The sequence below is a fragment of the Hirundo rustica genome, chromosome 12 (genome assembly GCF_015227805.2).
Source record: "Hirundo rustica isolate bHirRus1 chromosome 12, bHirRus1.pri.v3, whole genome shotgun sequence".
Taxonomy (NCBI): domain Eukaryota; kingdom Metazoa; phylum Chordata; class Aves; order Passeriformes; family Hirundinidae; genus Hirundo; species Hirundo rustica.
The window spans coordinates 17,706,921-17,731,471 of record NC_053461.1 but is presented as its reverse complement, the minus strand read 5'-3'; the positions used below and the strand labels follow the sequence as shown (position 1 = coordinate 17,731,471).

The following is a 24,551-nucleotide window of genomic DNA, read 5'->3' as shown; positions in this document are numbered from 1 at the left end:
GTGTTAGACATAGCTAAAGGGGAAATCAGCAGAACACTTATAATGTAATATAGATAATGTATATAACCATATCTAATGTACTGATCAGGACACAAACCATCCTGACTAAAGAGCTGAGCACACTTCTGTGTCCACACACATTTCATTTTCTGCCGTGAGGAAAGTTCACTCAGAATTTAGTAAGTGACTTCTGCAGATCAATTCTATTCAGTATCTTACTATTTTCAAAAATGTCCTCCAATATCCCTGTAATTCCAGCTTTTCTCTAGCATTATTGGCTTGGGAACTGCTGGGAGCTTTCTGTGACTGGAGTGGTCACAGCAGTATGGCAGATATTTGTCTCAGATTAAAAAAAAAAGAAAAGGAAAGCCACGAGAACATTTTCTTTGAGGTCCACATTAGGGTTTAACCATTAGAATGAACCTGTGCTATCCCAGACACCTTCAGAGTAACTGTGAGTCCAAAAAAGTTTCAAATTTCTGAAAAATGCTTGGAAGGATTAAAAAAAGAGAGAAGGATTTTTAAGCATCGGGCAGGGAATTTAAAAATGACTGGAAAATATCAAACTGATGTTTTATGCTACCCCTGACCATCACTAAACACCAGCTCTGGAGCTTGTCACCAGACTCAGCTGTGAGCTCAGATTCACATTTGAGAGATCAGGCTCATGTCCAACCACAATTTTGTCCTTTTTTTAAGTAGATTAAATAGCTTGCACGATATTTTTGAGATGAATCCCCCCAGGATCTTCCCTCTACCCAACTGAAAACTATTCCGATTAAGCTTTGGAGAATGTTACAACAAATCAGATTTAAGTATCACGAAAACGTGGCAAGTAGGACTCCAGGGGTTCCTTTAAAATTCCTCAATGAATAAGACACGTAATGTGAGGTTTTGCAATTCCCAAGTGAAGGTTTATGAGTTCAAATTGCAATTCTTCCAAGAGGAGAAGGGAGGCAAAGCCTCCAAGATGTAATAATGTTTAGTAGATTGAATGATACAGTGAAAAAAAAATACTCAGATTTGGAACAGATAATCCATTCTTCATGTCACTGAAGAACCCTAAAGAATCCCACAAGATCCTTTAAAAAATGGCCAGAGTGCCAGAAAACTCCGTGTTCTTTTTAATGAAATCAATTGATCTAATAATAGATGGGAAAGTGCTCTGCCTTCAAAGATTTTCCACTCCAAACAAATGGCTTATTTGGCCAATGATACAACGTTCAACCCAATTACAAGAAACTCCCCCGCTGCAGAGAGCTCAGGAAGGAGTCTCTGTGTATTTACACAAGCCCTCCACGGCTGCTGATAACCAGATACCACCACAGATAACCACAATCCTCGTGGTTCCTGCCTCTTGCTTTCCAACCCACCTAAAATACCCCAGCTGAGGGTATTTATATGCTATTTTTCCCTGGCAACTGTGCTTTTCACCATTTAAAAAAAAAATAAAAATCAGTCATAGGGTTGTTGTTTGTTTTTTCCTTCCTTAGGGCAAGTCTAGGCAGTTAATAATTAAGTAACTAAATTGCTTAAGTAGCTGGGGGGAAGGCTGAGCCATCCCCAGCCATGGGTTGGTTTGCAAATTTTCCTAAGGAGCAGCGAGGACATCCAGCCACAGCTCCTTCCCAAAGGGGTGGCACAGGAGGGAATGCCAAGCTCTGGTCCTGGCACCTGCTGCTGAGGAGGATCTGAGGTGTATTTCCAGGTGGGATTCTGCCTCTTCTGGAGGAGTCCTGGCAGGGAAGCCTTTCAGGTGCGCTGCTGCACGCGAGGCAGAGCTCCTCGGACTCTGTGGATTGGGTTGGGATGCCTGCTGAGACTGGGACAGGAGCCTGTTCTGGGCAAGGAAGACCTCGCTGTTTACACAAGGATGCCAAACAGCCGCCTGAGGAAGGGCCCAAATGTAAACTCCTTTCTGTGAAATGTGGAAACTAACTGTGAACTCGCACAGCTGCCATCTCCCCGCGGCAGCTCAGAACGCTTTGTCTTCTTGTTTAGGCATCCCAATGTCATCTGCAGCCTGGATCTCTCCCTCAGCTCTCTGTTTGCAGGGGCTAAATTAAAAGTCAAACACACAAACATCCAACTAAACTGGACTAAATCATCCCTGGAGCAGAAATGCACAGCGACTGCTGCAGAGAGCATCCTTCTTCCTAGAGCCCAGGGACACTCAAACAGCTGTCAGCAGCACAAGAGGTGCTCCTTTTGCCTTGCCGTGGGCTCAGCAGGAGACAAAGGAGCTTGGATGGGTCACTTCAGCTCAGCACAGAGCAGAGACACAAAGGTTCCCAGTGGGCTGTTGGTGAAAAAACTCCTGAGCCCAGAGAGGACACAGCCCCCTGGATCTGAACCCCAAGTCTGGTTTATATAAACCCTGATGGTTCCTTCCCTCAGACTGGTTTATTCTCGCTAGGATTAAGGAGATAGCAGAAATAACGAGCTGCACTCCGTGCTGCCAGTCAGTTAAAGTGGATCGTGGGCTGATTGATAACGGAGATCCTACAGAATATTACTCAGATTCCCAGACAATAAATCTTAGAAATGATGTCTGGGATATTGTTCAAGTCCAACAGCATCTCTCAAACATTTCTACAGCGGTGTGTTTATACAGCCAGTTTTATTTGGAGCAGCGGTCTCTCTAGATTGATTTAAGGAGCTCAGAAAAACTTGGAGAATGTCATGGTTTGGTTCCTCTCAAATTAATCAGTATTGAGAAGAAATAAGCAAATCACCAGGAGGAAAAAAAACACTAACAGCCATTTCTAAAGTCAACAGAAATTCTACATCATACAGATTTTGTATGAGTCTGCAGACAGCACTCAGAGCCAGGGATTGCTCCCCAACTCACACCTGGTGTAAGTTTGGGTAAGTTTGGCTGTAACCTGCATTACAGCCTCAACAGTGGGTTATTTTCCTGTCCCTAATAATCAACTGTTCTCCTTTCTCTCACTCTTCTGCTTTACAAGCACATACTTTTTATAGTATAAATTTTCCTTCTAACATCTATGCACATATTCTTGCTAACACAGAAACTCTTCAGGGTGTTACTGTGACCCACAGTGACCAGAGGTTCAGGATGCACCAGAGGTGTCAGAGAGGAACCCAACCTCTGTGTTCACTCGTGTGCTACTGGTGGTGAAAACATTCATGACAGATTTTAGTGCTAGTTCCTGAAACTGGGTGTTTCTGGGGGTTGGCTGCGGAAGATACCCAGAAAAGTCTTGCCTACACTGCAATTTCTGCCTTTAGCACCTTCTGGGTCAACATTTTCTCAACGAAATTAGGGATAAACTGATAAATGGCTGAAGTAAAAAACCAGACAAGCAACGTGGGGCAGCGAATTTGTTGCATTAAGACCATATTGAGATCTACCTGAAACATTTTCCAGACATCTATTAGCTCTATAAAAAGGGAACAACTTGATTTATGCCAATTATAATCATAGAGAAGTGGATTCGAATACTTTGAAATACAGTATAAAAATGTTTTTTCCTCAAAAGTCAACAGGCTTTGCAAACTGGAACATGGGTTTCACCTGTCCTGTTGAAGTGCACACATTACTGACATTTTATCAGTCTAATTAGAGGCTTTATTTTTTATAATGATTATTATGCTACCCAAAGCCACGTGTTTTACATGGACAGGTCCAGAGCTTCACAAGTGCAGTGCTACAATTCAGGATTTGACCTGTCATGAACCAATTACCAGCGAACAAACAGCACAAAATCTGTGCTTGTTTGGTTTTGTCAGCCTCTCTTAGGGTCATGTTGTTTAGACACAACTCCTAGGGAAGAAAAAAGGACTGTTGGTGAAATGAATGCAAAGTGTTTCATGATGTGGACAGGACTTGAATGACTCCTATTTACATCCATAAAACCTAAATTCCTCCCGCTGCAGACAGCTGGCATAGCCACCTCCTCTTTAAGTATATTGAAAAATACCTCAGGTAATCTGCTTAAATATTATGGAGACTTTTAAGAGCCTGATCCAATGCCAGTAGAAAACCAAAGTGTCACGTGCTATGTATTTGGAGTAGTCTGAATTGTAACACTGAAAACACCTTATTTCCTTTGCAGAAGCCACAGACAACCCCAAAAGAGCAGAAGAAACCAAACTCTCAGGCAGCAATCCGGAGCAGCAATTTTTGGTGGGGAGGAGCACCGAGCATTTATTTTCATCTGAAAAATCAGATCGGTCACTTTATTCTCGAGTGGAAACAAAACCTCCCCACTACGTTTAATGTCACAAAAATGCTAACTGCTCACGGGGGAAATGTTAGATCAATGCTCAGAACCAGCTGGGAAGGACCAGGGGAAACGTTGCACAAGCTCTGCAAGCACTTTGTGGAATATTTAGCTGGCACTTTTCTGGAGCGTTTGTGAGCATTTCCTGATATTTCTGAAGGCATGCTGGGAAAATGCTATGGGAAAACAGCAGTCAAGTAGGAGAGCCACATGAAAAAAATCAACAACAAATAATAATGAAAGAAGCTGGTTTATCCCTCAGATAAACCAATGTTAGGGCAGAAATACTCTGAGTGCAGCAGCACTTCTTGCTAGGGAAGCACCAGGCTGAGTTGTGTTGTTTCTATATTCAGTTCTCCTCCTCGCTACTCCCACCAAGATGAGAGACACACCAATGTCTCCACACATTTCAAGAAATCTGACAGTCTCACACCTTCCTCCTTCTTGGCTTATCATTAATTTCACCCAGCTTTTGTGAATTTTTCGAGAAGGCAGGCACGGTTTTAACAGAAACATCTTGCTCTGGATTGTGCAGAACTCAGGGTCACCACAGCAATTTGTACTCACTTGAGCTGTAGTTCCCTCCTTAAATATATTCCTTCTTCACCATTATTTTGAGGATTATACCCCTCTCCCTTTGTCCTGCCCCCTGTGGAACACTTTCCAACAAAAGAGAAGCAGCTTTCCCTCCTCAGCCCCCACCTCCAGCTCTCTCTGCTGCTCTGTTTCAAAGCCCTCTCTGTAGTTTCATGACTTTCTAAGGGATGTGCACCACGCCTCGCTGCAGCAGCCCTGCTCTACTCTTTTTCCAGGTCACTTTGCCGGTGCCCTGCTGTGCAGAAACCTCAGGGTTTGGGAGCAGACAGAGCTCCCTGCCCCTGTGACAGACTCGCCTCCCGAGAGCCAGAACAACGGCAAAATGCCACCAGCAGCGTGCAGACACAGACTGAGCGCTGACATTCACCAGCCAAGGCCCCAGAAGGGTGGATATTCCAGGAAGGAGCCAACCCCTTGAGCAACAGAACAGGCCTGCCAAGGACAGCCAAGTAAAACCAGATGCGGTGGCTCGGAGAGACACAGGGTGGGAATTGCACTGGTTGGCAGCATGGGATGAGCAAAAAGGGAGGCGACAGGGAAATGAGGGGAGAAGTGGAAGAAGAAACAAAAGAAGAGCAGCTGGGAGAGCTGACACGGGCAGGGTGTTTGGCAAAACATGAAATTATGAATCACAGTATTTTACTGTGTATAAAAAACACCTATGACCTTACCATGCCTATTTGCAGTTTCACCATTTCTATTTGCAGTTTCACCATTCCCGTTTGCAGTTTCACCATTCCCATTTGCAGTTTCACCATTCCCGTTTGCAGTTTCACCATTCCCGTTTGCAGTTTCACCATTCCCGTTTGCAGTTTCACCATTCCCGTTTGCAGTTTCACCATTCCCGTTTGCAGTTTCACCATTCCCATTTGCAGTTTCACCATTCCCATTTGCAGTTTCACCATTCCCATTTGCAGTTTCACCATTCCCATTTGCAGTTTCACCATTCCCATTTGCAGTTTCACCATTCCCATTTGCAGTTTCACCATTCCCATTTGCAGTTTCACCATTCCCATTTGCCATTTTACCATTATTATTTGCAGTTTCACCATTCCCATTTGCAGTTTCACCATTCCCATTTGCAGTTTCACCATTCCCATTTGCAGTTTCACCATTCCCATTTGCAGTTTCACCATTCCCATTTGCAGTTTCACCATTCCCATTTGCAGTTTCACCATTCCCATTTGCAGTTTCACCATTCCCATTTGCAGTTTCACCATTCCCATTTGCAGTTTCACCATTCCCATTTGCAGTTTCACCATTCCTATTTGCAGTTTTACCATTATTATTTGCAGTTTCACCATTCCCATTTGCAGTTTCACCATTCCCATTTGCAGTTTTACCATTATTATTTGCAATTTCACCATTCCCATTTGCAGTTTCACCATTCCCATTTGCAGTTTCACCATTCCCATTTGCAGTTTCACCATTCCCATTTGCAGTTTTACCATTATTATTTGCAATTTCACCATTCCCATTTGCAGTTTCACCATTCCTATTTGCAGTTTCACCATTATTATTTGCAGTTTTACCTCTACTTTTGCCATTGCCCCCCTTTCCCGATCTATTTGTCTTCAGTAAACTCCTGGCACTTGCACGTGTGCAAACTTCACACAGCAGAGGTCAATGCAGTGCTTTTATAAAATAACTGAGGCTAATGCTAAGGGAATGGCAAATGTACAACAAAAACAAATCTCAGCAACTTGAAAGAGCTTTGCATGCCTCCTGCCATAATTCCCAACACCAGTTCGGTACACTAACCTTTGCCTTTAGAATAGCTGTAGTCAGATAAATCATTTAACTCTACCATCAAGGTTGTTACCTTTGGCTTTTTCCATTACTTTCTATCTTGTTATTCAATGACTTAAATCACTCACTAGAGCCTACTCCATCAAGCTTCAATAATCTATAAAACAACCACTTTTACCACGTTTTTTTGATGATTTCTCACCAGTCAGCCCAGTTTTCTTTACAAACATTACTGAATTTCTCTTTACATTAAGGGAGGGAAAAAAGTCCACCGTGGATTAAAAAAAAAAAAAAAAAAAAAAAAAAAAAAAGTGTTGGAAGGCATGAAGTTATTGCAGAATTTAAAAAAAAAAAAAAAAAAAAAAAAAAAAAAAAAAAATACATCTTTAGGTAATACCTGACTTCAGAACCAAATACTTTAGCCTTCAAAGGCTGGGTTAAAGGGACAGGCTTTGGAGTTTGAGCTCCCGGGGCTGCAGCATCACATCTCCACTCTGACTGCAAACGCCAGAGGCACAGCGAGCAGTGCCTTACACAAACACTTCTGGGACAGACACAAGCAGCGCTCCCTTCCCTCGTGTCTCTCGCAGGAACTGCACCTCCCACCCCTAAAATGCAGCTGTTTAAACAGCAAACGTCGATTCTGTGTGTGTGTGTGCAGGATGCTGGCACAGCTGGCACAGCTGGAGCAGGGGCAGCGAGCTGTCCCCGCCTCGGTGGCACCACGTCCCTTCACAAAGAGCATTTCTCTTAACTGCAGCATGGAAAATACTCCCCCATTGCCTTTACGAGCTGATGGCAAATGAATGAGGAGTAGGTACGGGAGCAATCTCCTCATTGTGCTGGAGCAATGCACAAACACCCAGGCAGAGGCATTATCCTGGAAACAATCCCAAAACAGCCCGGAGCAGCACGGGCTGGGAAAGGGCTCTGCTGGCAGACATTAGCACCCCGGACTGGTACTGCTCTGATCTGCTCCCCATCTTCAGCGGGATCCCCTGCTCTTTGGGAGGCAGCCTCCATCCGAATTGAATGGCTCAGTTTTCAGCCCCTTGTGAAAAAACACGAGCTGCGGGGCGAGAGGAGCAACACCCACGGAATTGCTTTGTTCAGGCCATTTTCAAGGCTTTATTCCCGTCGCAATGGAAATTTTCGCAGTTCTAGAGCAGTTCTGATTCTCTCTAGACCCAGCCGTGTCAACACAGTTTTCAGAAAAAAATATATTCCTGTCCCAACGCTCTTCCACTTAAAATATAACATTAACTGTATTATTATTGATACTTTGCTCATTTTTCAGATGATATTTTCCTTGTATTTTCCACTTAAAATATAACATTAGCTGCATCATTATCATTCCTTTGCTCATTTTTCAGATTATATTTTCCTTGCATTTTTATGTGGTGTTAATTTCTTTTTCAAAACTACTTATTAAAAAAAAAAAAGTCAAAATCTATTTATCTATTTCAATAAAACTTTAAGGAAAAAAAATGCACAGAAAATTTACATTTTGCACTAAGAAATTCTAAAAAAAACCCCACGGGGAATATTTCCTCGTAATGATCTGTTTCTAATTTGTTACAACGACAACAAACTTGACATTTCGGGGAGTTCTCAGAAAATTCAGCTTTTTTTTTTTCAGTCAGATCTAGTATTTATATTAAAAACTATTTCGCCAAGGGGCTCACATTCTGTCACTGGCAAATGGAGCAGAGCCTGCCAAAATAGAAAGATACAACCTTTTCTTCCTTTTTGGAACTTTTGTCAAAGTGCAGAAGATATCTCAGAAAGATATCTTTTAAAGTAGATGTCTAAAATGTTAATGAGATTTTAGGGCGTACTTAATATGGCAAGACCACAAAGGGGAGTAAAAAATGAGAAAGAAAAAAAAAGAAGAAAGGAGCTGGAAGCTGCCTAGATCGAGACATTTGAAACACAATAAAAAAGGCAAAAATGAAACAGTCATGAGAGCGACACAAAATGTTTTTCCTTAGAGGGAGATGGCTCTGGAGATGAATATTCGAGGATGTCAGTGGGGTCAGGGTGCCCTGGGCAGTGCCCTCGGTTCTGTGCTGCTCCCTGCACAAACGCGGATTTAAAAGCTCCTGACATCATCACACCAATAGGAAGTTACAGAAACCAGCCCTTGGGGGAAGGCTCGGGGGTCTCTGAACCCACTCAGCCATGACCCGAAAGAAATTCAGAGCTTCCCCAGGGCTCTGCTCATGTAGGGGATGCGTCTTTGGACCTTCAGGGGTGGTTGGGTTTTGTTTTAAAGAGGAAAAAAAACCCACAAAACTTCCTCGTGTTTATAAAAAGTACCTTTTGTGTGTGAACAGCAAGCCTGAGGATGTTTAGTAGCTGGGATGCAGCTTCTTTTCTGCTCTAAACTGAGTGTCAGGGGGTCCAAACACACACACACCCCACCGCGTTGAATTCAGAGTAAACATTGGTGCATATTAATGAGGGAAACAATGGCCTGACCTGGTGTAACCTCACTTCACAAAGCCCTGTTCCACCTCTCAACCCACGCCTTCAGTTCATCCCAGCCCCTTTAACTACAAGAAATAAAGAAACAACTCTTTGAAATCAGCACTCACCAAGAACTGGAACTTCCTTTTTAGAGACTTCTGTTTTAAAGCAATATAAACTGCACAGAGCATCCAAGAGCTGAGAGGCTGCCTGAAGCCACCACCGTTTGCCAAAACAACGATCAGAAAAAGCAAAAAAAAGGCAAAAAAAAAAGCAGCCAAAAGCTCCATTAGGATCAAATGAGAGGTGCTTGAGGCCAGAATCCTGCCTAAGAGCAATCAGCTGGGGATCCTCATCTCGCACAGATAATGGCAGGGGCTGTTTGCAGGGATTCTCTTGCAGCTCCTGGCAAGCAGTGATTCAGAAACTTCTGGGGACAGAGGTCAGAACCAAGAACTGGATTTATTGCTCCAAGATGCTCCATGCCCTACCTGAACAGCATCATCCTGCTGTAACACTCATCAGGGAAAAAAAACCAGCCCCCACTAATCTTTTATTCTTTTCTATCTTTGGGCTCACCTGACCCAAAAATTCAGAATTTGTATTAAACGGCCCGGGTTTTCCATAACTAGTTTTGAACTGACATGTTTTAAAAAGGGGTTTTTTTTTCCCTCAGTTTACACAAATGTAAGCAGAGCTGTAAATACATAAGCAGGGTGACTGCTTACCTAAGGGATGGTGGATGATCCCAAAAGCCTGCTTGTCAAATACACCTCGTGCAAGTATTAGGAGCTGTTTATTTTGGAAACGGAACAAAAGCATCCTGAGATAAAGCAGCGTTGCTGATGTGGAAAAACCGGAACATTCCACATCGCTCACAATCATCCTGCCAGTATGAAAAGTGAAGCAGTTTCCACTCCTCTTCTTGAAAACAGGATTTTTTTTTTTTTTTTTTTTTTTTTTTTTTTTTTTTTTTTTTTTTTCCATGTCTCAACAGAGGAAGGTTGGACTTAAAGAGACTGGAGGAAATGCTTATGTGTGAGCAGACAGTCAGGGATAAATAGAGATTCACCTCTTTTTCACGGGGCCAGACTGTCAATTAAGGGCAATGAGATTTGTCAGCTCAATATGATCCCAAACACACCTACTGCCTGTGGACTGTGCCAGGGCCACCTGACAGCTCTGCAGCATCCACATGCATGGAAAACTGGGAAACAGGAGAGGATGCTCAGCAGTTTGTGTTCACTCAGCACTCCCCACTCTCTGAGATGTGGGCTGGCCCCCACCGGGGCTGAACTCATCCTCCAAACCCCTGCAGAATGTGCCTCCAAATTATGGCTTGTGCTTTGTGTCCCACCCATCAGCAGGGAGTTAATTACAGCCTGGGTTTAAACATTATCATTACTCACAACGTGCAAGAAGTGTTAAAGGGGAGGAGGCACATGTGATGTCGGTTCTCTTGCTCTAAATTGGTTAAATAAGGGAGGAAAAGACAAGAAATTATATAGTGCAGAATGTGGTGTCTGCATCAGAATTTGATACCTACTGCATGGGTTTGTAGTGCTGGGGAAAGTCAAAGATGAAGCATTTGTGGCCCCATAAACCTGGCCCCAAAATCTTTCTGGGATGAAGCCTCGGCTGAAATGTGGGATTCCTGTGTAGTTTCCAGCAGTGGTCAGGTCTGGGCCTCAGTCTTGTTCTCAAATCCCAGACTTGCTCAGAGTAAGCAACAGCTCACCAAAACTGCCTCCAGTGTCCAGAGAAGAGCAGCTCAGGAAAAGCAGAATTCAATTCTAGGACTTCAGATAAAGATTTGCTGAATTACAACAAACATTTCTATTACAATAAAGCCCAGTCTTTAACCATGGCCAACTCTCCCATATCAGAAAGGGGGCTGTTGATAATAAAATGTACAATAAATAACTCCAGGACTCAGATATTGTAGTGGTCAATAATGTAACTATTCAAAGAACAGCAAAAATCAACATGGCTGGCTGATCAAATTTCCTAAAAAACCCCAGAAGTAACAGCATTACTTTATATTTTTCTCTATCCATATTAATATAGGAATGCATACTTGAGGCCAAAATTCTTGTGGCTCTTTCCTCTCAAGTATTCCTAAATAAAATATAAACTCTTCTACTTCATTAGCTGTGTGCAGAGACGAGGAGAAGGACGTTACGAAACAGGCTCGGATGTTGCCAGTCCTCCAAGTTTGTCTGCAGACAGCAACATTTCTGAGACACTGAGGTGCCTCTTAAGCAACTACACCAAAAATACGTATGGAATGTCAGGAAAGGATGCTTGAGTGCTGTCTTTCACTTCTTGCTTGGATGCTTCCTCTGAAACAGAGGGGTTTGGCGGGGATTTTTCACACAACTTGGTCTGTGTCAAGCTACCATTTATCTCTAAGAACCTGGTTTTATTTCATATCCACCTTCTACTTGCACATGTAAAACCCTGAAATGTCGCTCAGCTGCCAAGTCAGAGCCTGACCTTTCACAAAATACTGCCTGTAAATGTCATATAAACCATTATCATCGTGAACCATCTCTACTGGACTCGACGGCTCTACCATCACACAATGACATTTTATCTGGCCCAGCTCTTCTGTGCACCTTCTATTAATGCAAACTTATATTTCTGCCAGCAGTAAAAATAAAGGATCGAGGCAAGTTGACGTGAAATTTAATGATAAGAGCTACATGGACATATAAAGAAACCCACAGAAGACAAACATAGTACAAGAAAGGTCATAAAATGTCAAAGAAGACGGAATCTTTCAACTTTACAACTCTCTACAGCGCTTGGCAATGAACAGAATGTTGAGAGGATCTTAACACTTCAGGTACATTTTAAGATACTGCACATATTCTAGATGCATTAAATGTATTTGAAATATGCCCAGGACCACTGGGAGTGGTCTAACTCAAGGATTAAGTGCAGGAGGAAGATCGTGTCACGTTGGACATGTCCTGTTAACCACAGGGGATTTGCCAGAATGACCCAGAAAATTCACATGGAGAGAGACTCCACTCTTTGTCCACATTACCTCATCATTTCCCCTTCTTAAAGGCAAACTGATGCAAAACCAAAAGCAAACAAAACAAACAAACAAACAAAAAAATCAGGTCTCTTAAAAAGACTTCATAATCCAGGGTAAAATGATGCCAAACTTTATGGGCAAAAAGGCAGGTGAAGATGAATTGCATTTGATTTTCTGTGGGACTGGAAACTTCACAGCAGCAGGGAAAAAAAATCCACAATCTGAGTGAAACTTGCAGCAAACTTCTCGTTTTTGCAGCCCTTTGAGAGCTGGCAATTTTTGCCTGTGCTGCATCCCAAAGTGACATGCCCTCAGCCTTGCTTCGACAGGGGAGCAAAGCTGGGTGGGAGAGCCTCAATGGCTCAGCGGTGCTCCCACTGCCTCGAAGGATGAGAGAACTTACTAAATAAAAACGACCTTCCTTTAGCTGGGGCAGGGTAATTTCAGCCCTGGAACCCAAAACTCTACTCAGTTACAAACCTCAGGCTTTGAAAAGAAATTTAAAGGCTCATGTGGAGAAGCTGCTTTTCAGACCTTTTATACATTTTTTGCAAGGGAGAACAGAAATGTGACTCCAGTAGGGAAAGCTCCATTTGTGCCTTCTCCCATGGATAGAGGCAGCAGGGAGAGAGGAACTTCAATTCCCTGTCAGCACTCCAAGCTGTAGTCTCAGTGCAAGGCTGCAGTGGCCTTCAAAAGCTTTAATTTATAAATAAAGTATCTATTCCTACATAAATGTCACATTAAAGTGTATCACAGAACTCAGCACAGCATCTGCCCAGCCATGGCTCCAAGTGAAAATGTTATTCCAGCTCTTGCCTGTATTTTCCATCCAAATATTTGTGTAGTTTCAGATAGCCCAAGGAACCTAGTCCTGACGTCACCCTGGTGGAAATCAATAAAAGCCCTGCCTCTGGCTTCAGGCAGTGGCCTCGAGCATCCTGTAGCGACAACTTTGAAATCCTAAACCCAAACCTCGGCAGCAATCGTTGAAGGAATTAATTTCTTTCTATTTACAACCACCCTGAGTGCAGGGGGCGGTTTATAAACTCGGGTAAGGAAGAGTGTAAGGAACGGTGGCTGATTTGGAGCAGCTATCCCAAAACAGCCTGTGCAGAACCAGGTGCACTGATGGATTTCCCCATCAGAGGATGCAGCAGCTACGGCAATGAACACTCAGCCCCCTTAGCTGGACTATGGGCATCCCCTGACCAGGCAGCGTGAAGATTCATTTCATATAAAAATCCCAGTTGTCAATAACAGCAATCCCAAATTTTGTGGCAAACTGCAAGACAAGAGTCCAGCTCGGGAAGTGTGAACTGACACTGCGGCTGAAGCGTGGGGACTCGGCAGTGCAGGGCTGCTGGCCCCAGGGGATGGAGCGGGGAGAAGCGGCATTGCAGGAAGGGCAATGGCAGCAGGGACGTGTGAGCAGAGATATCCTGAGGAGAAACGGACGGCAAAGAGAAGGGAGATGCAAAAGGCACTGAAGCACAAGAAGAAGTAGGAGAATCACCACTACAGTTTAAATAGAATGATCCAAAAGTCAGCAATATACGTGCATTAATTAAACTTTATCACCCTGCACTGCACACAACCTTCAGATGGAGTTAACAGAACATGCACAGTTCTCTATTACATCATCTGCTTTTTTTTTTTTTTTTTTAAAAGGAACAAATCTGTTAAAAATTCCTTAGTTAGGTATATCACCCTAAATACTGATGCATGCTCCCTTCAGCAGGGCAATGTATGCAGCCAAAAGCAACCTCAAGCTTTATGGAACATTAATAATTAGAATGAGCACTACAGATGGAATTCAGATTTGAAAGGGGAAAAAGCCTTAGCACTACAAAATACTTGCCTGAGACTGAAATGGGAACGCAGTTGTGTAACCACGAGTCTTGTTACCTCCTAGAGGTCACCAACACAAAAAAAAAATCATCCCAGGCATTCAGAAAGTCGTTTTCTGGGGCATAACAGAGAAACATTAAAGGTCACTTGAAGCTGGAGTTTCTCGCTGGCTTCTGCTTTGCCATAAAGCAAAACACAATAAAAGAACAACTGAGCTGCTCTGTGGCTCTGGTGCACGTGAGAATTCTGCATCGCTATCCACAATGAACAAAGCTGGTCCTTTTTACTGCTTTTTTTTTTTCAGTACTTGAATATCTGCCTTGTAGGAGAAATTGCTTTTGCCTAATGCTGTGTCTGGTGCTTCAGGTGTGGTCTGGCTGGCTTTTTACAGCATATCCAGGAGCGCCTTTAAATCATCCCTGGGCAGAAAGGGGTATCAAAAGTGGTGATTTTTAATAAGCTACACCACCTACATCCAAGTGGCAGCAACGGGGCATTAGCAGCCTGTGCAAACACAGGAAAATCTTATTCCTTTTCCATGAGAATATAGACAGCACTGTGCTCTGCTCCTGGTGGCTGAGCCTCTTCTTCATAGATCCCTTGGGGGGATTAGAGCGAAATGGCACCGAATGAAGTATTTTTATTCATATAAAATGTAAGGCAGGTTTATTTTGGAACAATTTGGTTGCAATGGAAAGGAGGTACGTAGCTGTTCTGGGTATGATCTGTACTAACAGAGCAACATAAAAGTATAAAGAGATGGCTTAAGAAAATAATCAAGAAGAAAGAAAGAAGGATAAGAGAAGACAGTGGAAAGATATCTCCACCCCTGGATCCAGAAACAAGACTTGACTGCTGCAGTTCTGATGCCCATTTGTCAAAGTGATGGTCTCAGTCTTCATCCATCAGGGGTGGAGGAAATCCACGGAACATAAAGTTCGGTGGGATAACACACGTTCAGATTCATGTGCTCGTGCCCAGGGACCTCCCCTGGAGGAGGAGTTTTCCACTCTGTTTCCATACTGTGGATCATGAGTCTGGGGGCACTTTGGGAGGCTTTGATGGTTTATGGCCCCTTCTCGCTGCATAGCTGAGCCCGTTGTGCCTTCTCGGAAGGGATGACAACGCTCAGGTGTGAATGTCCCGATACCTCCCCCGGGAGGGCGTTCACACCTGAGCCAGGTGTGTAAGGGAGGACACGGGCATGACAGAAAGCATTACCCCACCTTCACAGGGTCTGTTTCTTACCAAAGGCTGATTTGTCATGCTCATCCTCTGCTGGTGGGTGTCCATCCCCCTTTATCTTGGCTGTTCTTAGGCAGATCAGGGGTTTTGCCACCACGCACTCCAAACCTCTCCTCCCCCCCTTGGGCTGTGGGGTGCAAACCCGGCCTCAGCAAAGCACCCTGTTGCTTTTGCAAACCATTAACCCTTACCGTTTCAGTCCCTCACACGCTGGCAGGTTGTTCTGATTGCACTTTTTCTCGTGGGTAATGCAAGAATTCTCACCTGAGGACTGAGAAGTCAGCCCAATTTCTAAGCAGCTCGTCCAGGACCTGACCCCAGGGGCAACTCCATGAGCGCCCTTTCCAAAAGTCATCAGAGCCATTGCATGGTTTGAGTCGGAAGGAACTTTAAAGACCATCTTGGTCCCAAAACTCTTGCCACAGGCAGGGACACCTTCCACTACACCGGGTAGCTCCCGGCCGTCCCTGCCCCGTGCCCAGCCGACGCGTCCCACATCGCTCCGAGCAATCCTGCCACCGCTGCCGCTCCTTCCCCGCCGGCTCTCACCTTGTCACACCCGTGCTGCGCTCCCCCTCCCCTCCATCCCTCCCTCTCCCTCCGCTTCCCGGGACAAAGCCCCCTTGTCCGGCCGGGACGCGGGGCGGTGCGGGGCGGTGCGGGGCGGTGCGGGGCGGTGCGGGGCGGTGCGGAGCGGTGCGGGGCGGTGCCGGTGGGCTGTGCCGGTGGGAGGTGAGGGGCAGTGTCGGTGGGCTGTGCCGGTGGGAGGTGCGGGGCGGTGCCGGGGCGGGCGCTGTGAGCAGGCGGCGCCGCGGCCGCGGTTCCTTCCCGGGCGCTCCGGGACCGGCGGGGACGGGGCACGGCCGCGGGCCGGGCCGGGGGCTCAGCTGCCTCTCGGGCGGCTCGTACTTCTTGATCCCCGTTCTCCGCCTCTCCCCCGGCCCGTCTCCGCACTCCGTGTACTTTTTCTGGGCTTTTTTTTTCTTCTTTTTTTTTCTTTTTTTTTTTTTTTTTTTCGGTCGTTGGCGGCGGAGCGGAAGGAGGATGGGGTTCGAGCTGGATCGCTTCAGCGGGGAGGTGGATCCCGACTTCAAGTGCAACCTGTGCAACAAGGTGCTGGAGGACCCGCTGACCACCCCCTGCGGACACGTCTTCTGCGCGGGCTGCGTGCTGCCCTGGGTGGTGCAGCAGGGCAGCTGCCCCGTCAACTGCCAGCGCATCTCCACCAAGGAGCTCAACCACGTCCTGCCCCTCAAGAGCCTCATCCTCAAGCTGGACATCAAGTGCGACAACCACGCGCGGGGCTGCGAGGCCGTGGTGCCGCTGCAGCACCTGGGCGAGCACGCCGAGACCTGCGACTTCTCTCCGGCCAAGTGCCGCAACCGCGGCTGCCGCCAGGTGCTCAACCTGCGCGACGTGGAAGCGCACATGCGGGAGCGCTGCGAGGCGCGGCCCGCGGGGCTGTGCGAGCAGGGCTGCGGGCTGATGCTGACCCACGGCGAGCGCCGGGCCGGCGGCCACGGCTGCCTGCGGGCGCTGCGCGCACACGGGGCCGCGCTGCAGGCGCGGGCGGCCGCGCTGGAGAAGGCGCTGAAGAAGGAGGCTCTGCGCGCAGGCAAGCGGGAGCAGTCGCTGCTGTCGCGGCTGGCGGCGGCGCAGCTGGAGCTGCAGGTGACGGCGCTGCGCTACCAGAAGCGTTTCACGCAGTACAGCGCCCGCCTGGACGCGCTGGCCCGAGCCCGCGCGGCCGAGCCCGGCAAGGTAAGCGCGATGCCCGGGGTCCCTCGGGATGCTCCTCGGCCCTCCGCCCCGCCTCTGTGCGGGGTTTCTCCCCGAGAGCCCGTGCAAATCCTTTCAGATACTTGAGATCTGGGGTTTCATTTAATGATGCGCCGCTTTCTATAGGTGCGCATCTCTAAGTGCGGCACCCCGTAAGGTAACTCGCACAGGAAAGTAGCGAGGTCGCGGTATTGCTGGTTGTTGCTTTTTTTTTTTTACTCCTTGGTTCTCTTCCCCCGAAGAAAACTCTAAAAAGTGGAATTTCCAGGGCTGGAAATGGTATTAAGCCAGCAGAAATTGACTCCCAGGAGTCACACAAAGCGGAGTGAATTGGAAGAAGCGGCTGTGACCCGATGCTTTCCAGAGCCTGAGCTCACCTAGCATCCCACAACAGGGCTGCCTACAAAACGCGGGCTTTGGGATTAACTGTGACCCAACTCGGACACCTCGCCAGCTATTTCAGGATCTGCAGCCTCATCTTTGTAACATCCAAATACAAGACATCTGCTGTGTGCTTGTGATTTATTTCCCAGAGTCACACAGGGTTCTTTAATTAGAAAGGGAAAAACTAACTTGATTTCCACCCCTCAGAGTTATACCATTTATAAAATGACCAGAACCAAAAGCCAGAGCTACAATAATCCCTAAGTTTTAATTGGAATGAGGCTCCCCAGCAAGGGAAGCCCTGGAAGCCAATTATCTTTTAAATGAAGACATTCAGAGTCCCCCCAGTGACCTGGAATGTGCTACCACAGACACAGCAGAATTAAACTGTTCAAAACTGTCAAACATCTGTATTCACACCTTTGGTAGTGTTGAGGCTCTAAAAGCTGTGTAAAGGAAATAAAACTTCGCATCAGAGGATTTTTTTTTTTTTTTTTTTTAACCTTCTTAGCAATCCAGGACAGAACCCACTCTGTTTTCCTAACTCAAACCAGAAAATATTTCAATACTAAATGAACTGTTCTAACTCAAAGCAATACTGGGCGTGTGCTGGTCAAAATCTTAGCAATGCCCTTAAAATAACCTGGGTGTTCACAGTCCTATCAAGAGTCAGGACAGTTCTGTCTCCCCCTTTTCCTGCAGCACTTTGCCATGGCATTCTGGAGGGTTTCTGCTCCCACAGCCTGGCACACAGCTCCCTCTCCATGGCTGATGACAGGAGAGCCCTGCACAGAGTCCTGCTGTCAGAAATCATCTCACCCACCCAATCCCTGCCTCCTCAGCTTTGATCTCCTTTATTCTCACACCTCCCCTTCTTTGTGGCTAGTGCTGATAATGTTGGGTTTGCATCGTTTAGCTCTGTACAATGCAGGGAGCTGCTGTAATCCCCAGAGCTGCTCCTTCTTGGCTGCATATGTTCACAACACATATTTTCAGCTCTACTTTCTGCCGGATTTATGGCTGCAGCTGGCCCAGACCCCTGTGCTGGGTCCAGCCCCGTTACAAAGAGCTCTTATGCAGTTCTCTGGAGCAGCCACCAGTCTGAAGAAAGCTGGAAGGTGTCAAATCACCGCAGCCTGGGCCAGCGGTCACTCAATTACGTGTCTTTCACAGCATTTTGGGCAGCTGGCCAACACTAACAGCTCTCCACTGCCCAGCTCCCGGGCAAGCACAAACAGCAAACTGGCATCCTTGTGACCCGGAGAGTTTAGTAAAAGACCCGTGGTAATCACACCTCGTGCAGGGGATGCTTTCCCACTTCGGGGCTGTGGCAGGCTTCCCGAGTTTGGGGTTATCTTCTCTGAGACAGTAGCGCAGTCTGTGCAGGAACACTCAGCAGGACATAGAAATTTGCCTAAGAATTGTCCCTGAACACAAGGATTAGAGCTGTGGTAGTGTGAAATACGCAATTTGCTGTCATTATTTAAATTATGACCATTATTCCTATTTCATACATTCTCAGATGTAGAAGTTTGGTCTGTGCTAAACACAAGTAGGCTGAGCACCAACAACCTGGGTTCATGGCTTACAAGGGATCGTGATTGCAGAACTTACTGTGGATGTTCTGGCTCCTCAGTAGATGGAGAAAAAGGGTTTTCTGACTTTCCTGCCTGATGGCTGCTTGTTGCTGCAGATGTAGAACCAATCCAGAATAAATCAGACGACATATCCTGTAGTCAAAACAGAAGAAAAGCCCACGTACAGTTGTGTTTAAATGCTTAGTCAAAGGAGAAGTAGATATTGACTAACATTAGACCTTTCTTTAAAGACCCAAATTCGTGGTCTTTTGGCAGCTTTGGAGACCCAGGTCAGGATTCACCTTAGCGTAGACTTTGTGATGCTGGATGAATCAGAGCTTTGCTGTGCTTTCATCTGCCATTTCTGAGGTGAGTTCTGTAACACCACCATCACCATACTGGGAGAGGACATAAATAAATATATATCAAATACACACCCTTTCACAATTTTATAAGCCCCTTGAGCAGGTAGATATGTCTTAAATGACCCCAGTTGTGTTACCCACATGTGTTACCACTGAGAGAGCACTTTAATTTTACTGTGTACAGTTCAAAGGTTTATGCAGAGAATGACTCTTTATTCCTTGGTGGAAAGAGGAGAAGCTTATTGAGGACGAGCTTGAGGAGGGAGTGGGACTCAAAATTAGTATTTCCTTCGATCAGACACGTCAATCCTGAAATATCAAAGTCTAAACAATCAAGGATAAAAACTTGGACAATTCAAACAAGGCTTAATCCTTGGCGAAACACAGCACTGTGCACACCTCTTGATAAGCTGATCTGGTCAATCCCTTATTTACACAGCCGGCAAATCCTTTGGGAAGGAACAAGGGGAGAGGGAATCGGAAGCAGTTGCCAGTGCTGGCTGCAGCCCAGGGTGGAAACCCTTCTGCTCTCCTGGCAGCCAGAGACAGGGACTGACTTTAAATGGATCAGCCAGGCGAGAACCAGACATTCAGAACCAGAGAGCAAGAATCTGACATTCAGGACCTCTGTGGTGGTGGTGACACAGATTTGAATTCTGTAAGAGCCAGGTGAAGTCCTTTAAAGCAAGATGATGTGTTTTTTTCTCAGCCTGTCCCCAAGCAGGATGGGCCAGGCTGGTCCTGGCAGCCCTTCCACCAGTGAACACGGAGCTGAGGTGCCTCCTCTGGTGAAGACAGACCTTCTGAGCCACAGCGCTACCAAAGAAGTCACTCTGCTACCTAAAGGGAAAGGCACTCTATTAGCTGCACATTACTCAGCTGGGAAGTACAGTAATTTCAAGAATTATATTTAAGAGTTCTGCTCAGCTGTGGGAATACAACATGCCAGGAACCATCAGGTCTGCTGCCGGAGCAGGGCTGGCCCCTGGCCACCGCATTTCCACAGTTACCTCACTGTTTAATGACTGCTCCGCTGGCAGGCGAGGTCTTGGAGGGGGAGAGGAGGAAGGCAGGGCCCTGGAAAAATCATTTGCATCGTGGCTTCCTTCTGAAGAGAAGGAGAAGGTTGTTGGAGTGGTTAGGAGCTGAGATGTGAATGTGCAGCAGCGGCCAAGTGTCAGAGCGAGGTGCTGCTGCCTCCCCGGGGCCGGGCAGTTCCGCACCCGAGGTGGGGTTGGTGCTCTGGAACGTGACTGCTGCCATGGGGAGCATGGAGAAACTGCTCAAAGCCACCAGAAAAACCTGGAAGTGTCTTTAAAACCCCAGCAGACAGAAGTACTTTTTCAGAAGTAACCTGCAGAAAGCTGCATTAGTTGTTTCTTTTCCCTCGCAACCCGACTGGTTCAATCCCACCTGCTTTAACACTTGTTCAGCCAGGTATAAAAGTGTCAAATCAAAGCCACATAAGGAGGCTTTAATGAAAACAGGCAACTCCAATTACTGAAAGTGCCTTGAGAGCAATGTTGTAATTGTTTTTTGATTGTTCTAATTGATTTGCCTTCTTAAATAGGGATAATAGAAGGAAACAGTCGTGCTAGCGTGTGCTTGTCTTTCAAATCCAGAATCATCAGTCCTTGAAAGTGGTCTCACAGGACTGGAAATTTGTTCCTTGAAATCCTGTCTGAGGTCTGGGTCTGTAGACTTGGAGGGAAATAGATTTTACTTCATTTGTCAGTCCTCTTCTGGGTACCTGGTTCTCACCGCTGCCAAGTGCAGGCAGATTCGAATAAAATCAGGCAGAGTTCGTTCGTGTTCCTCTGTATCAGCTCCAAGTCTATTTATTACTCGATCATTAGGGAAGATAATGATCAGAAACTGACGCAGAAGTTGTAAAGCACATTTCCAGGTGGAGCTGTTGGTGCAGTTCCCCCGTGGAGGAGCTCGGGGTGTGCGGTCAGTGGAGCTCTGCCAGCTCACACTGCCAGGGAATCGGGCTTCCTTATCACCCCCCAATCTGTGGGAGTAATTCAGTAATCCAGGATTACTTTGACATTTTTTATGACTTTAATAGACATTATTATTTGATTGACAACTTCAAATTGACATGTTAGAAGGAAAATGCACAAACTAAAACCATCTGCATCGAGTTACAATGTAACTGTTGCAATTTTTGCCATTAATTGGTTATGAAAACCAGACTTGTACGATAACTTCCTCAAACTTTTTTTTTTGTGTTCATAACTTTTTCACCCTTTGGATAAAACAAAGAAAATGGTTTTGGAGGTAGAAGAGTTCATCTGTATCTCTTGATGCACATGCTGATCCTGTTCTGATCTCTAAATGTTATTCAGAAGGCTTTTAGTAGTGCTCTGCTGTAGTTTGTTGTGCTGCAGATAACAACACTGGATTGAGACTGAAGGGAAAACATTGTGAACATTTAGTTGTCTTTAACAGTTCATGCACTTTACAAGAGGTAATAGGCCTAAGTAACATCCCCGTGTCATAAAGGAAATTTTGTGGGAGTTTGTAGTTAGGAACAAGCTGGGATGAGAGACCAGGATAGCAGAGCCTGTTCACACAGCTCCCCAAATATTCCGTGTCCTTCTAGTATATCTTTGTTGTTATACTGTTTGTCCAGAAAACTAATCACTGCAGATTTTCATATTTTAGGGGATTAACATAATGGTTTTCAGTGATGGTAGATTTCTGTTCTGCTAGTCTTAAAATGCCAGGGAAAAAAATGATTATGCGGGGCAAGTGCTGTGAATAACAATTGCCATTCCGAGCCTGTGGCAAAATTTGTGGCAGTTTTGTTTAATGCTGTTCTCTAAAACGCTGCCGAGAATTTCGTGTTTGATAGTGTTTAAAATAATGTCACTGCAAACAATGTCACGTAGTCAGCAGGAGAGAGAGGCAATGCAAGGACCCAGTCCTAAGATTCAGTCGCCCCCCAAGCACTGGAAAAGTCAAAGAGTTTGACTACTGGAAACGTGGAGTATTTTACATAACACATCACATATGACTGGGTCAAGTAGTTGCAGGAACCAGCGCTGCATATAAACCCCTTCTGTTGCTGTTAAGTGTCTGACTGTAGATCTCAATAAAAAAGACACATAAATCTTAGGGGGGGTTCTGCTGCTGGAGCTCAGTGGGGTGGCTGGAGCAGCCACTGGGAGCTGCTGACTCTGCTCCTGCACAGCTATTCCAAACATTTGTCTCTAAACTACAAGGAGACAAAAGAAAAGAGAAGCCAACCCAACAGAAAACTCGTGGTAGAAGTATTACCTGTCCTGTTTTACCTCCCCCCGACACACACAATGTTTTGAATGTGTTTATCTGTTCTTTGTAGGGTGAAGAAACTAAAGCACTGACTCTGGTCCTCCATCGGGACTCTGGATCTCTTGGATTTAATATTATTGGTGGCCGGCCGTGCGTGGTATGTTAATTGTTAAAATATGTTTGCCCTTTCCAGTTGGGAAAAGCATGTAGGTCAACACTTAGAGGGAAAATGTTGCTGACAAGCATTTGGTCCTCTTGGGATTCTTTCAGAGCAGTTCTTCCATTGAGACTGCAGGGATGTCTATTAACCACGCTGCCTTTTGTCTCGCTGCCTGTTTATTCTTGCATATCCTCACAGCCAGCGCCGCTAATCGTGGTGCAGTGCCATTCCCAAAATGTTCAAACCCTCTTTCTCAGACTGTGCTGCTGTGAAGTTCGTGGGTTGAGAGCCACAACTTTAGCCCCTTCCATTAAAAAAAAAAAAAAATTATTTACTCTCCTTTCCACCAGAGATCCAGCAGCCCTCTGTGCAGGTGAAGGGATGGAACTTAAACAGCCTGGTTTTGAATTCTGTGATTTCAGCAGATGTTTCCGGCACCATGCACTCACTAATGTATTTTTTCGAGATGCTTGTTGGCTGGAGCTGCTGCATATGACTTTAATTACATCAAGGAGCGGATTATACCTTGTCCCAGTAATCTAGAAAGCATTCAGAACTACTTCTTGGCTGCTCAGAAATCTGACATTAATCACGATTTATTCCTAGTGAATTCACTTGAAAGCTATTCATTCTTTAGAGTTTTCCAACTTCCTGAGACGTTGTTCTGCACTCATAGAAGCACAATACACAGGAGCACCTTGTTAGGTGTAAGGTGTTTTCATGGGCTTATTTTCAAGTCTCCAGAGGAAAGGCTGTGCAAGTAAAAATGAAAATTGCGCTGCTGTCTTATGTTTGATGTGCAAGCAGGCTGCGTCTCACCGGATTTCGCTGTGAGAATAATTACAATGACGATTACTCCTGAGCTGGCCCAAGTCAGATGAAAATGATTATCAAGCAACTAATTTACCTAATGGAAGTCCGACCCTTGTTGCTTAATCTTTCCAAATCGGAGTATCAGGTGTTCTCATTAGCACAAAGCGACTCCATATTAAGACATCAGTGAGAATATTTCTCTCAAATTACGTGCACTGTTGTGGCATGGACAAGCTTCAGCTGAGGGCAGACGAGAGGGACAATAATGTGTTTTCCTTTTCACCCTTGAAGGACAATCAGGATGGGTCATCGAGCGAAGGAATTTTTGTGTCGAAAATAGTTGACAGCGGGCCTGCTGCTAAGGAAGGAGGGCTGCAAATCCACGACAGGATTATCGAGGTATGAGAACACGCTGCCTTTTAACAGTGCAAGCTCCAGGTCTTCACGTGGCATGTTCGCTGTGGGTTTGGGAGAAGTGGACCGTGGTAAACACTGTCTAGAAGATGTGTCTGTGAAAATACGCTGGGCTCGATTCAGTGCTGACCTCCGGGGCTTTAGGTATAGCCCTTCCCTAAATATAGAAACCAGATTATGGATGGTATGTGCATGTCCTGACTTTCTGAGGAGCTCGCATCTCTCTGGTATGCCATGGATAGTTCTTTTTTAAGCTGTTGGAAACTTGGAAGTTATTTAGTGAAAACCATATGTGAAATATCTGCGGCGTAAAGCACGACGTTATTTTTCTTGGTATTTAAGTTTTGAACGGTCAGGGAAAATTCCACTCTAAGATTTCTCTCTATGGTTTATCATAAACTTAAGTAACTCCTTTAATGTTGTTTGTGAGTTCTTACATTACTTAGACTTCAGTCTGAATTTCTTCTCATTTCGCCAAAGCCTTGACCTCAATAAAAAGCTCTTCCTGTGAAGGAGATGGTTGCATGAAACTTTTCCCTAAATTTGCAGCGAGCCAATTTCTCTTTTTTTTTTTTT

General features: G+C 45.6%; 1 protein-coding gene across 2 annotated transcripts in view; it reads left to right on the top strand.

Moving 5' to 3' along the window:
* Window positions 1–16,051: 16,051 nt before the first annotated feature.
* PDZRN3 (PDZ domain containing ring finger 3) overlaps window positions 16,052–24,551 on the top strand; it is a 131,209-nt gene continuing 122,709 nt past the window's right edge. The window contains exons 1-3 of one of the 2 annotated variants that reach the window (XM_040075885.2): window positions 16,052–16,965; window positions 22,659–22,745; window positions 23,853–23,960. In XM_040075885.2, coding sequence (XP_039931819.1) covers window positions 16,249–16,965; window positions 22,659–22,745; window positions 23,853–23,960 — 912 coding nt within the window. In that variant the 5' untranslated portion in view covers window positions 16,052–16,248. Of the gene's footprint in view, window positions 16,966–19,256; window positions 19,314–22,658; window positions 22,746–23,852; window positions 23,961–24,551 lie in introns of those variants that run through there. The other variant, XM_058422168.1, reaches the window with a different exon arrangement.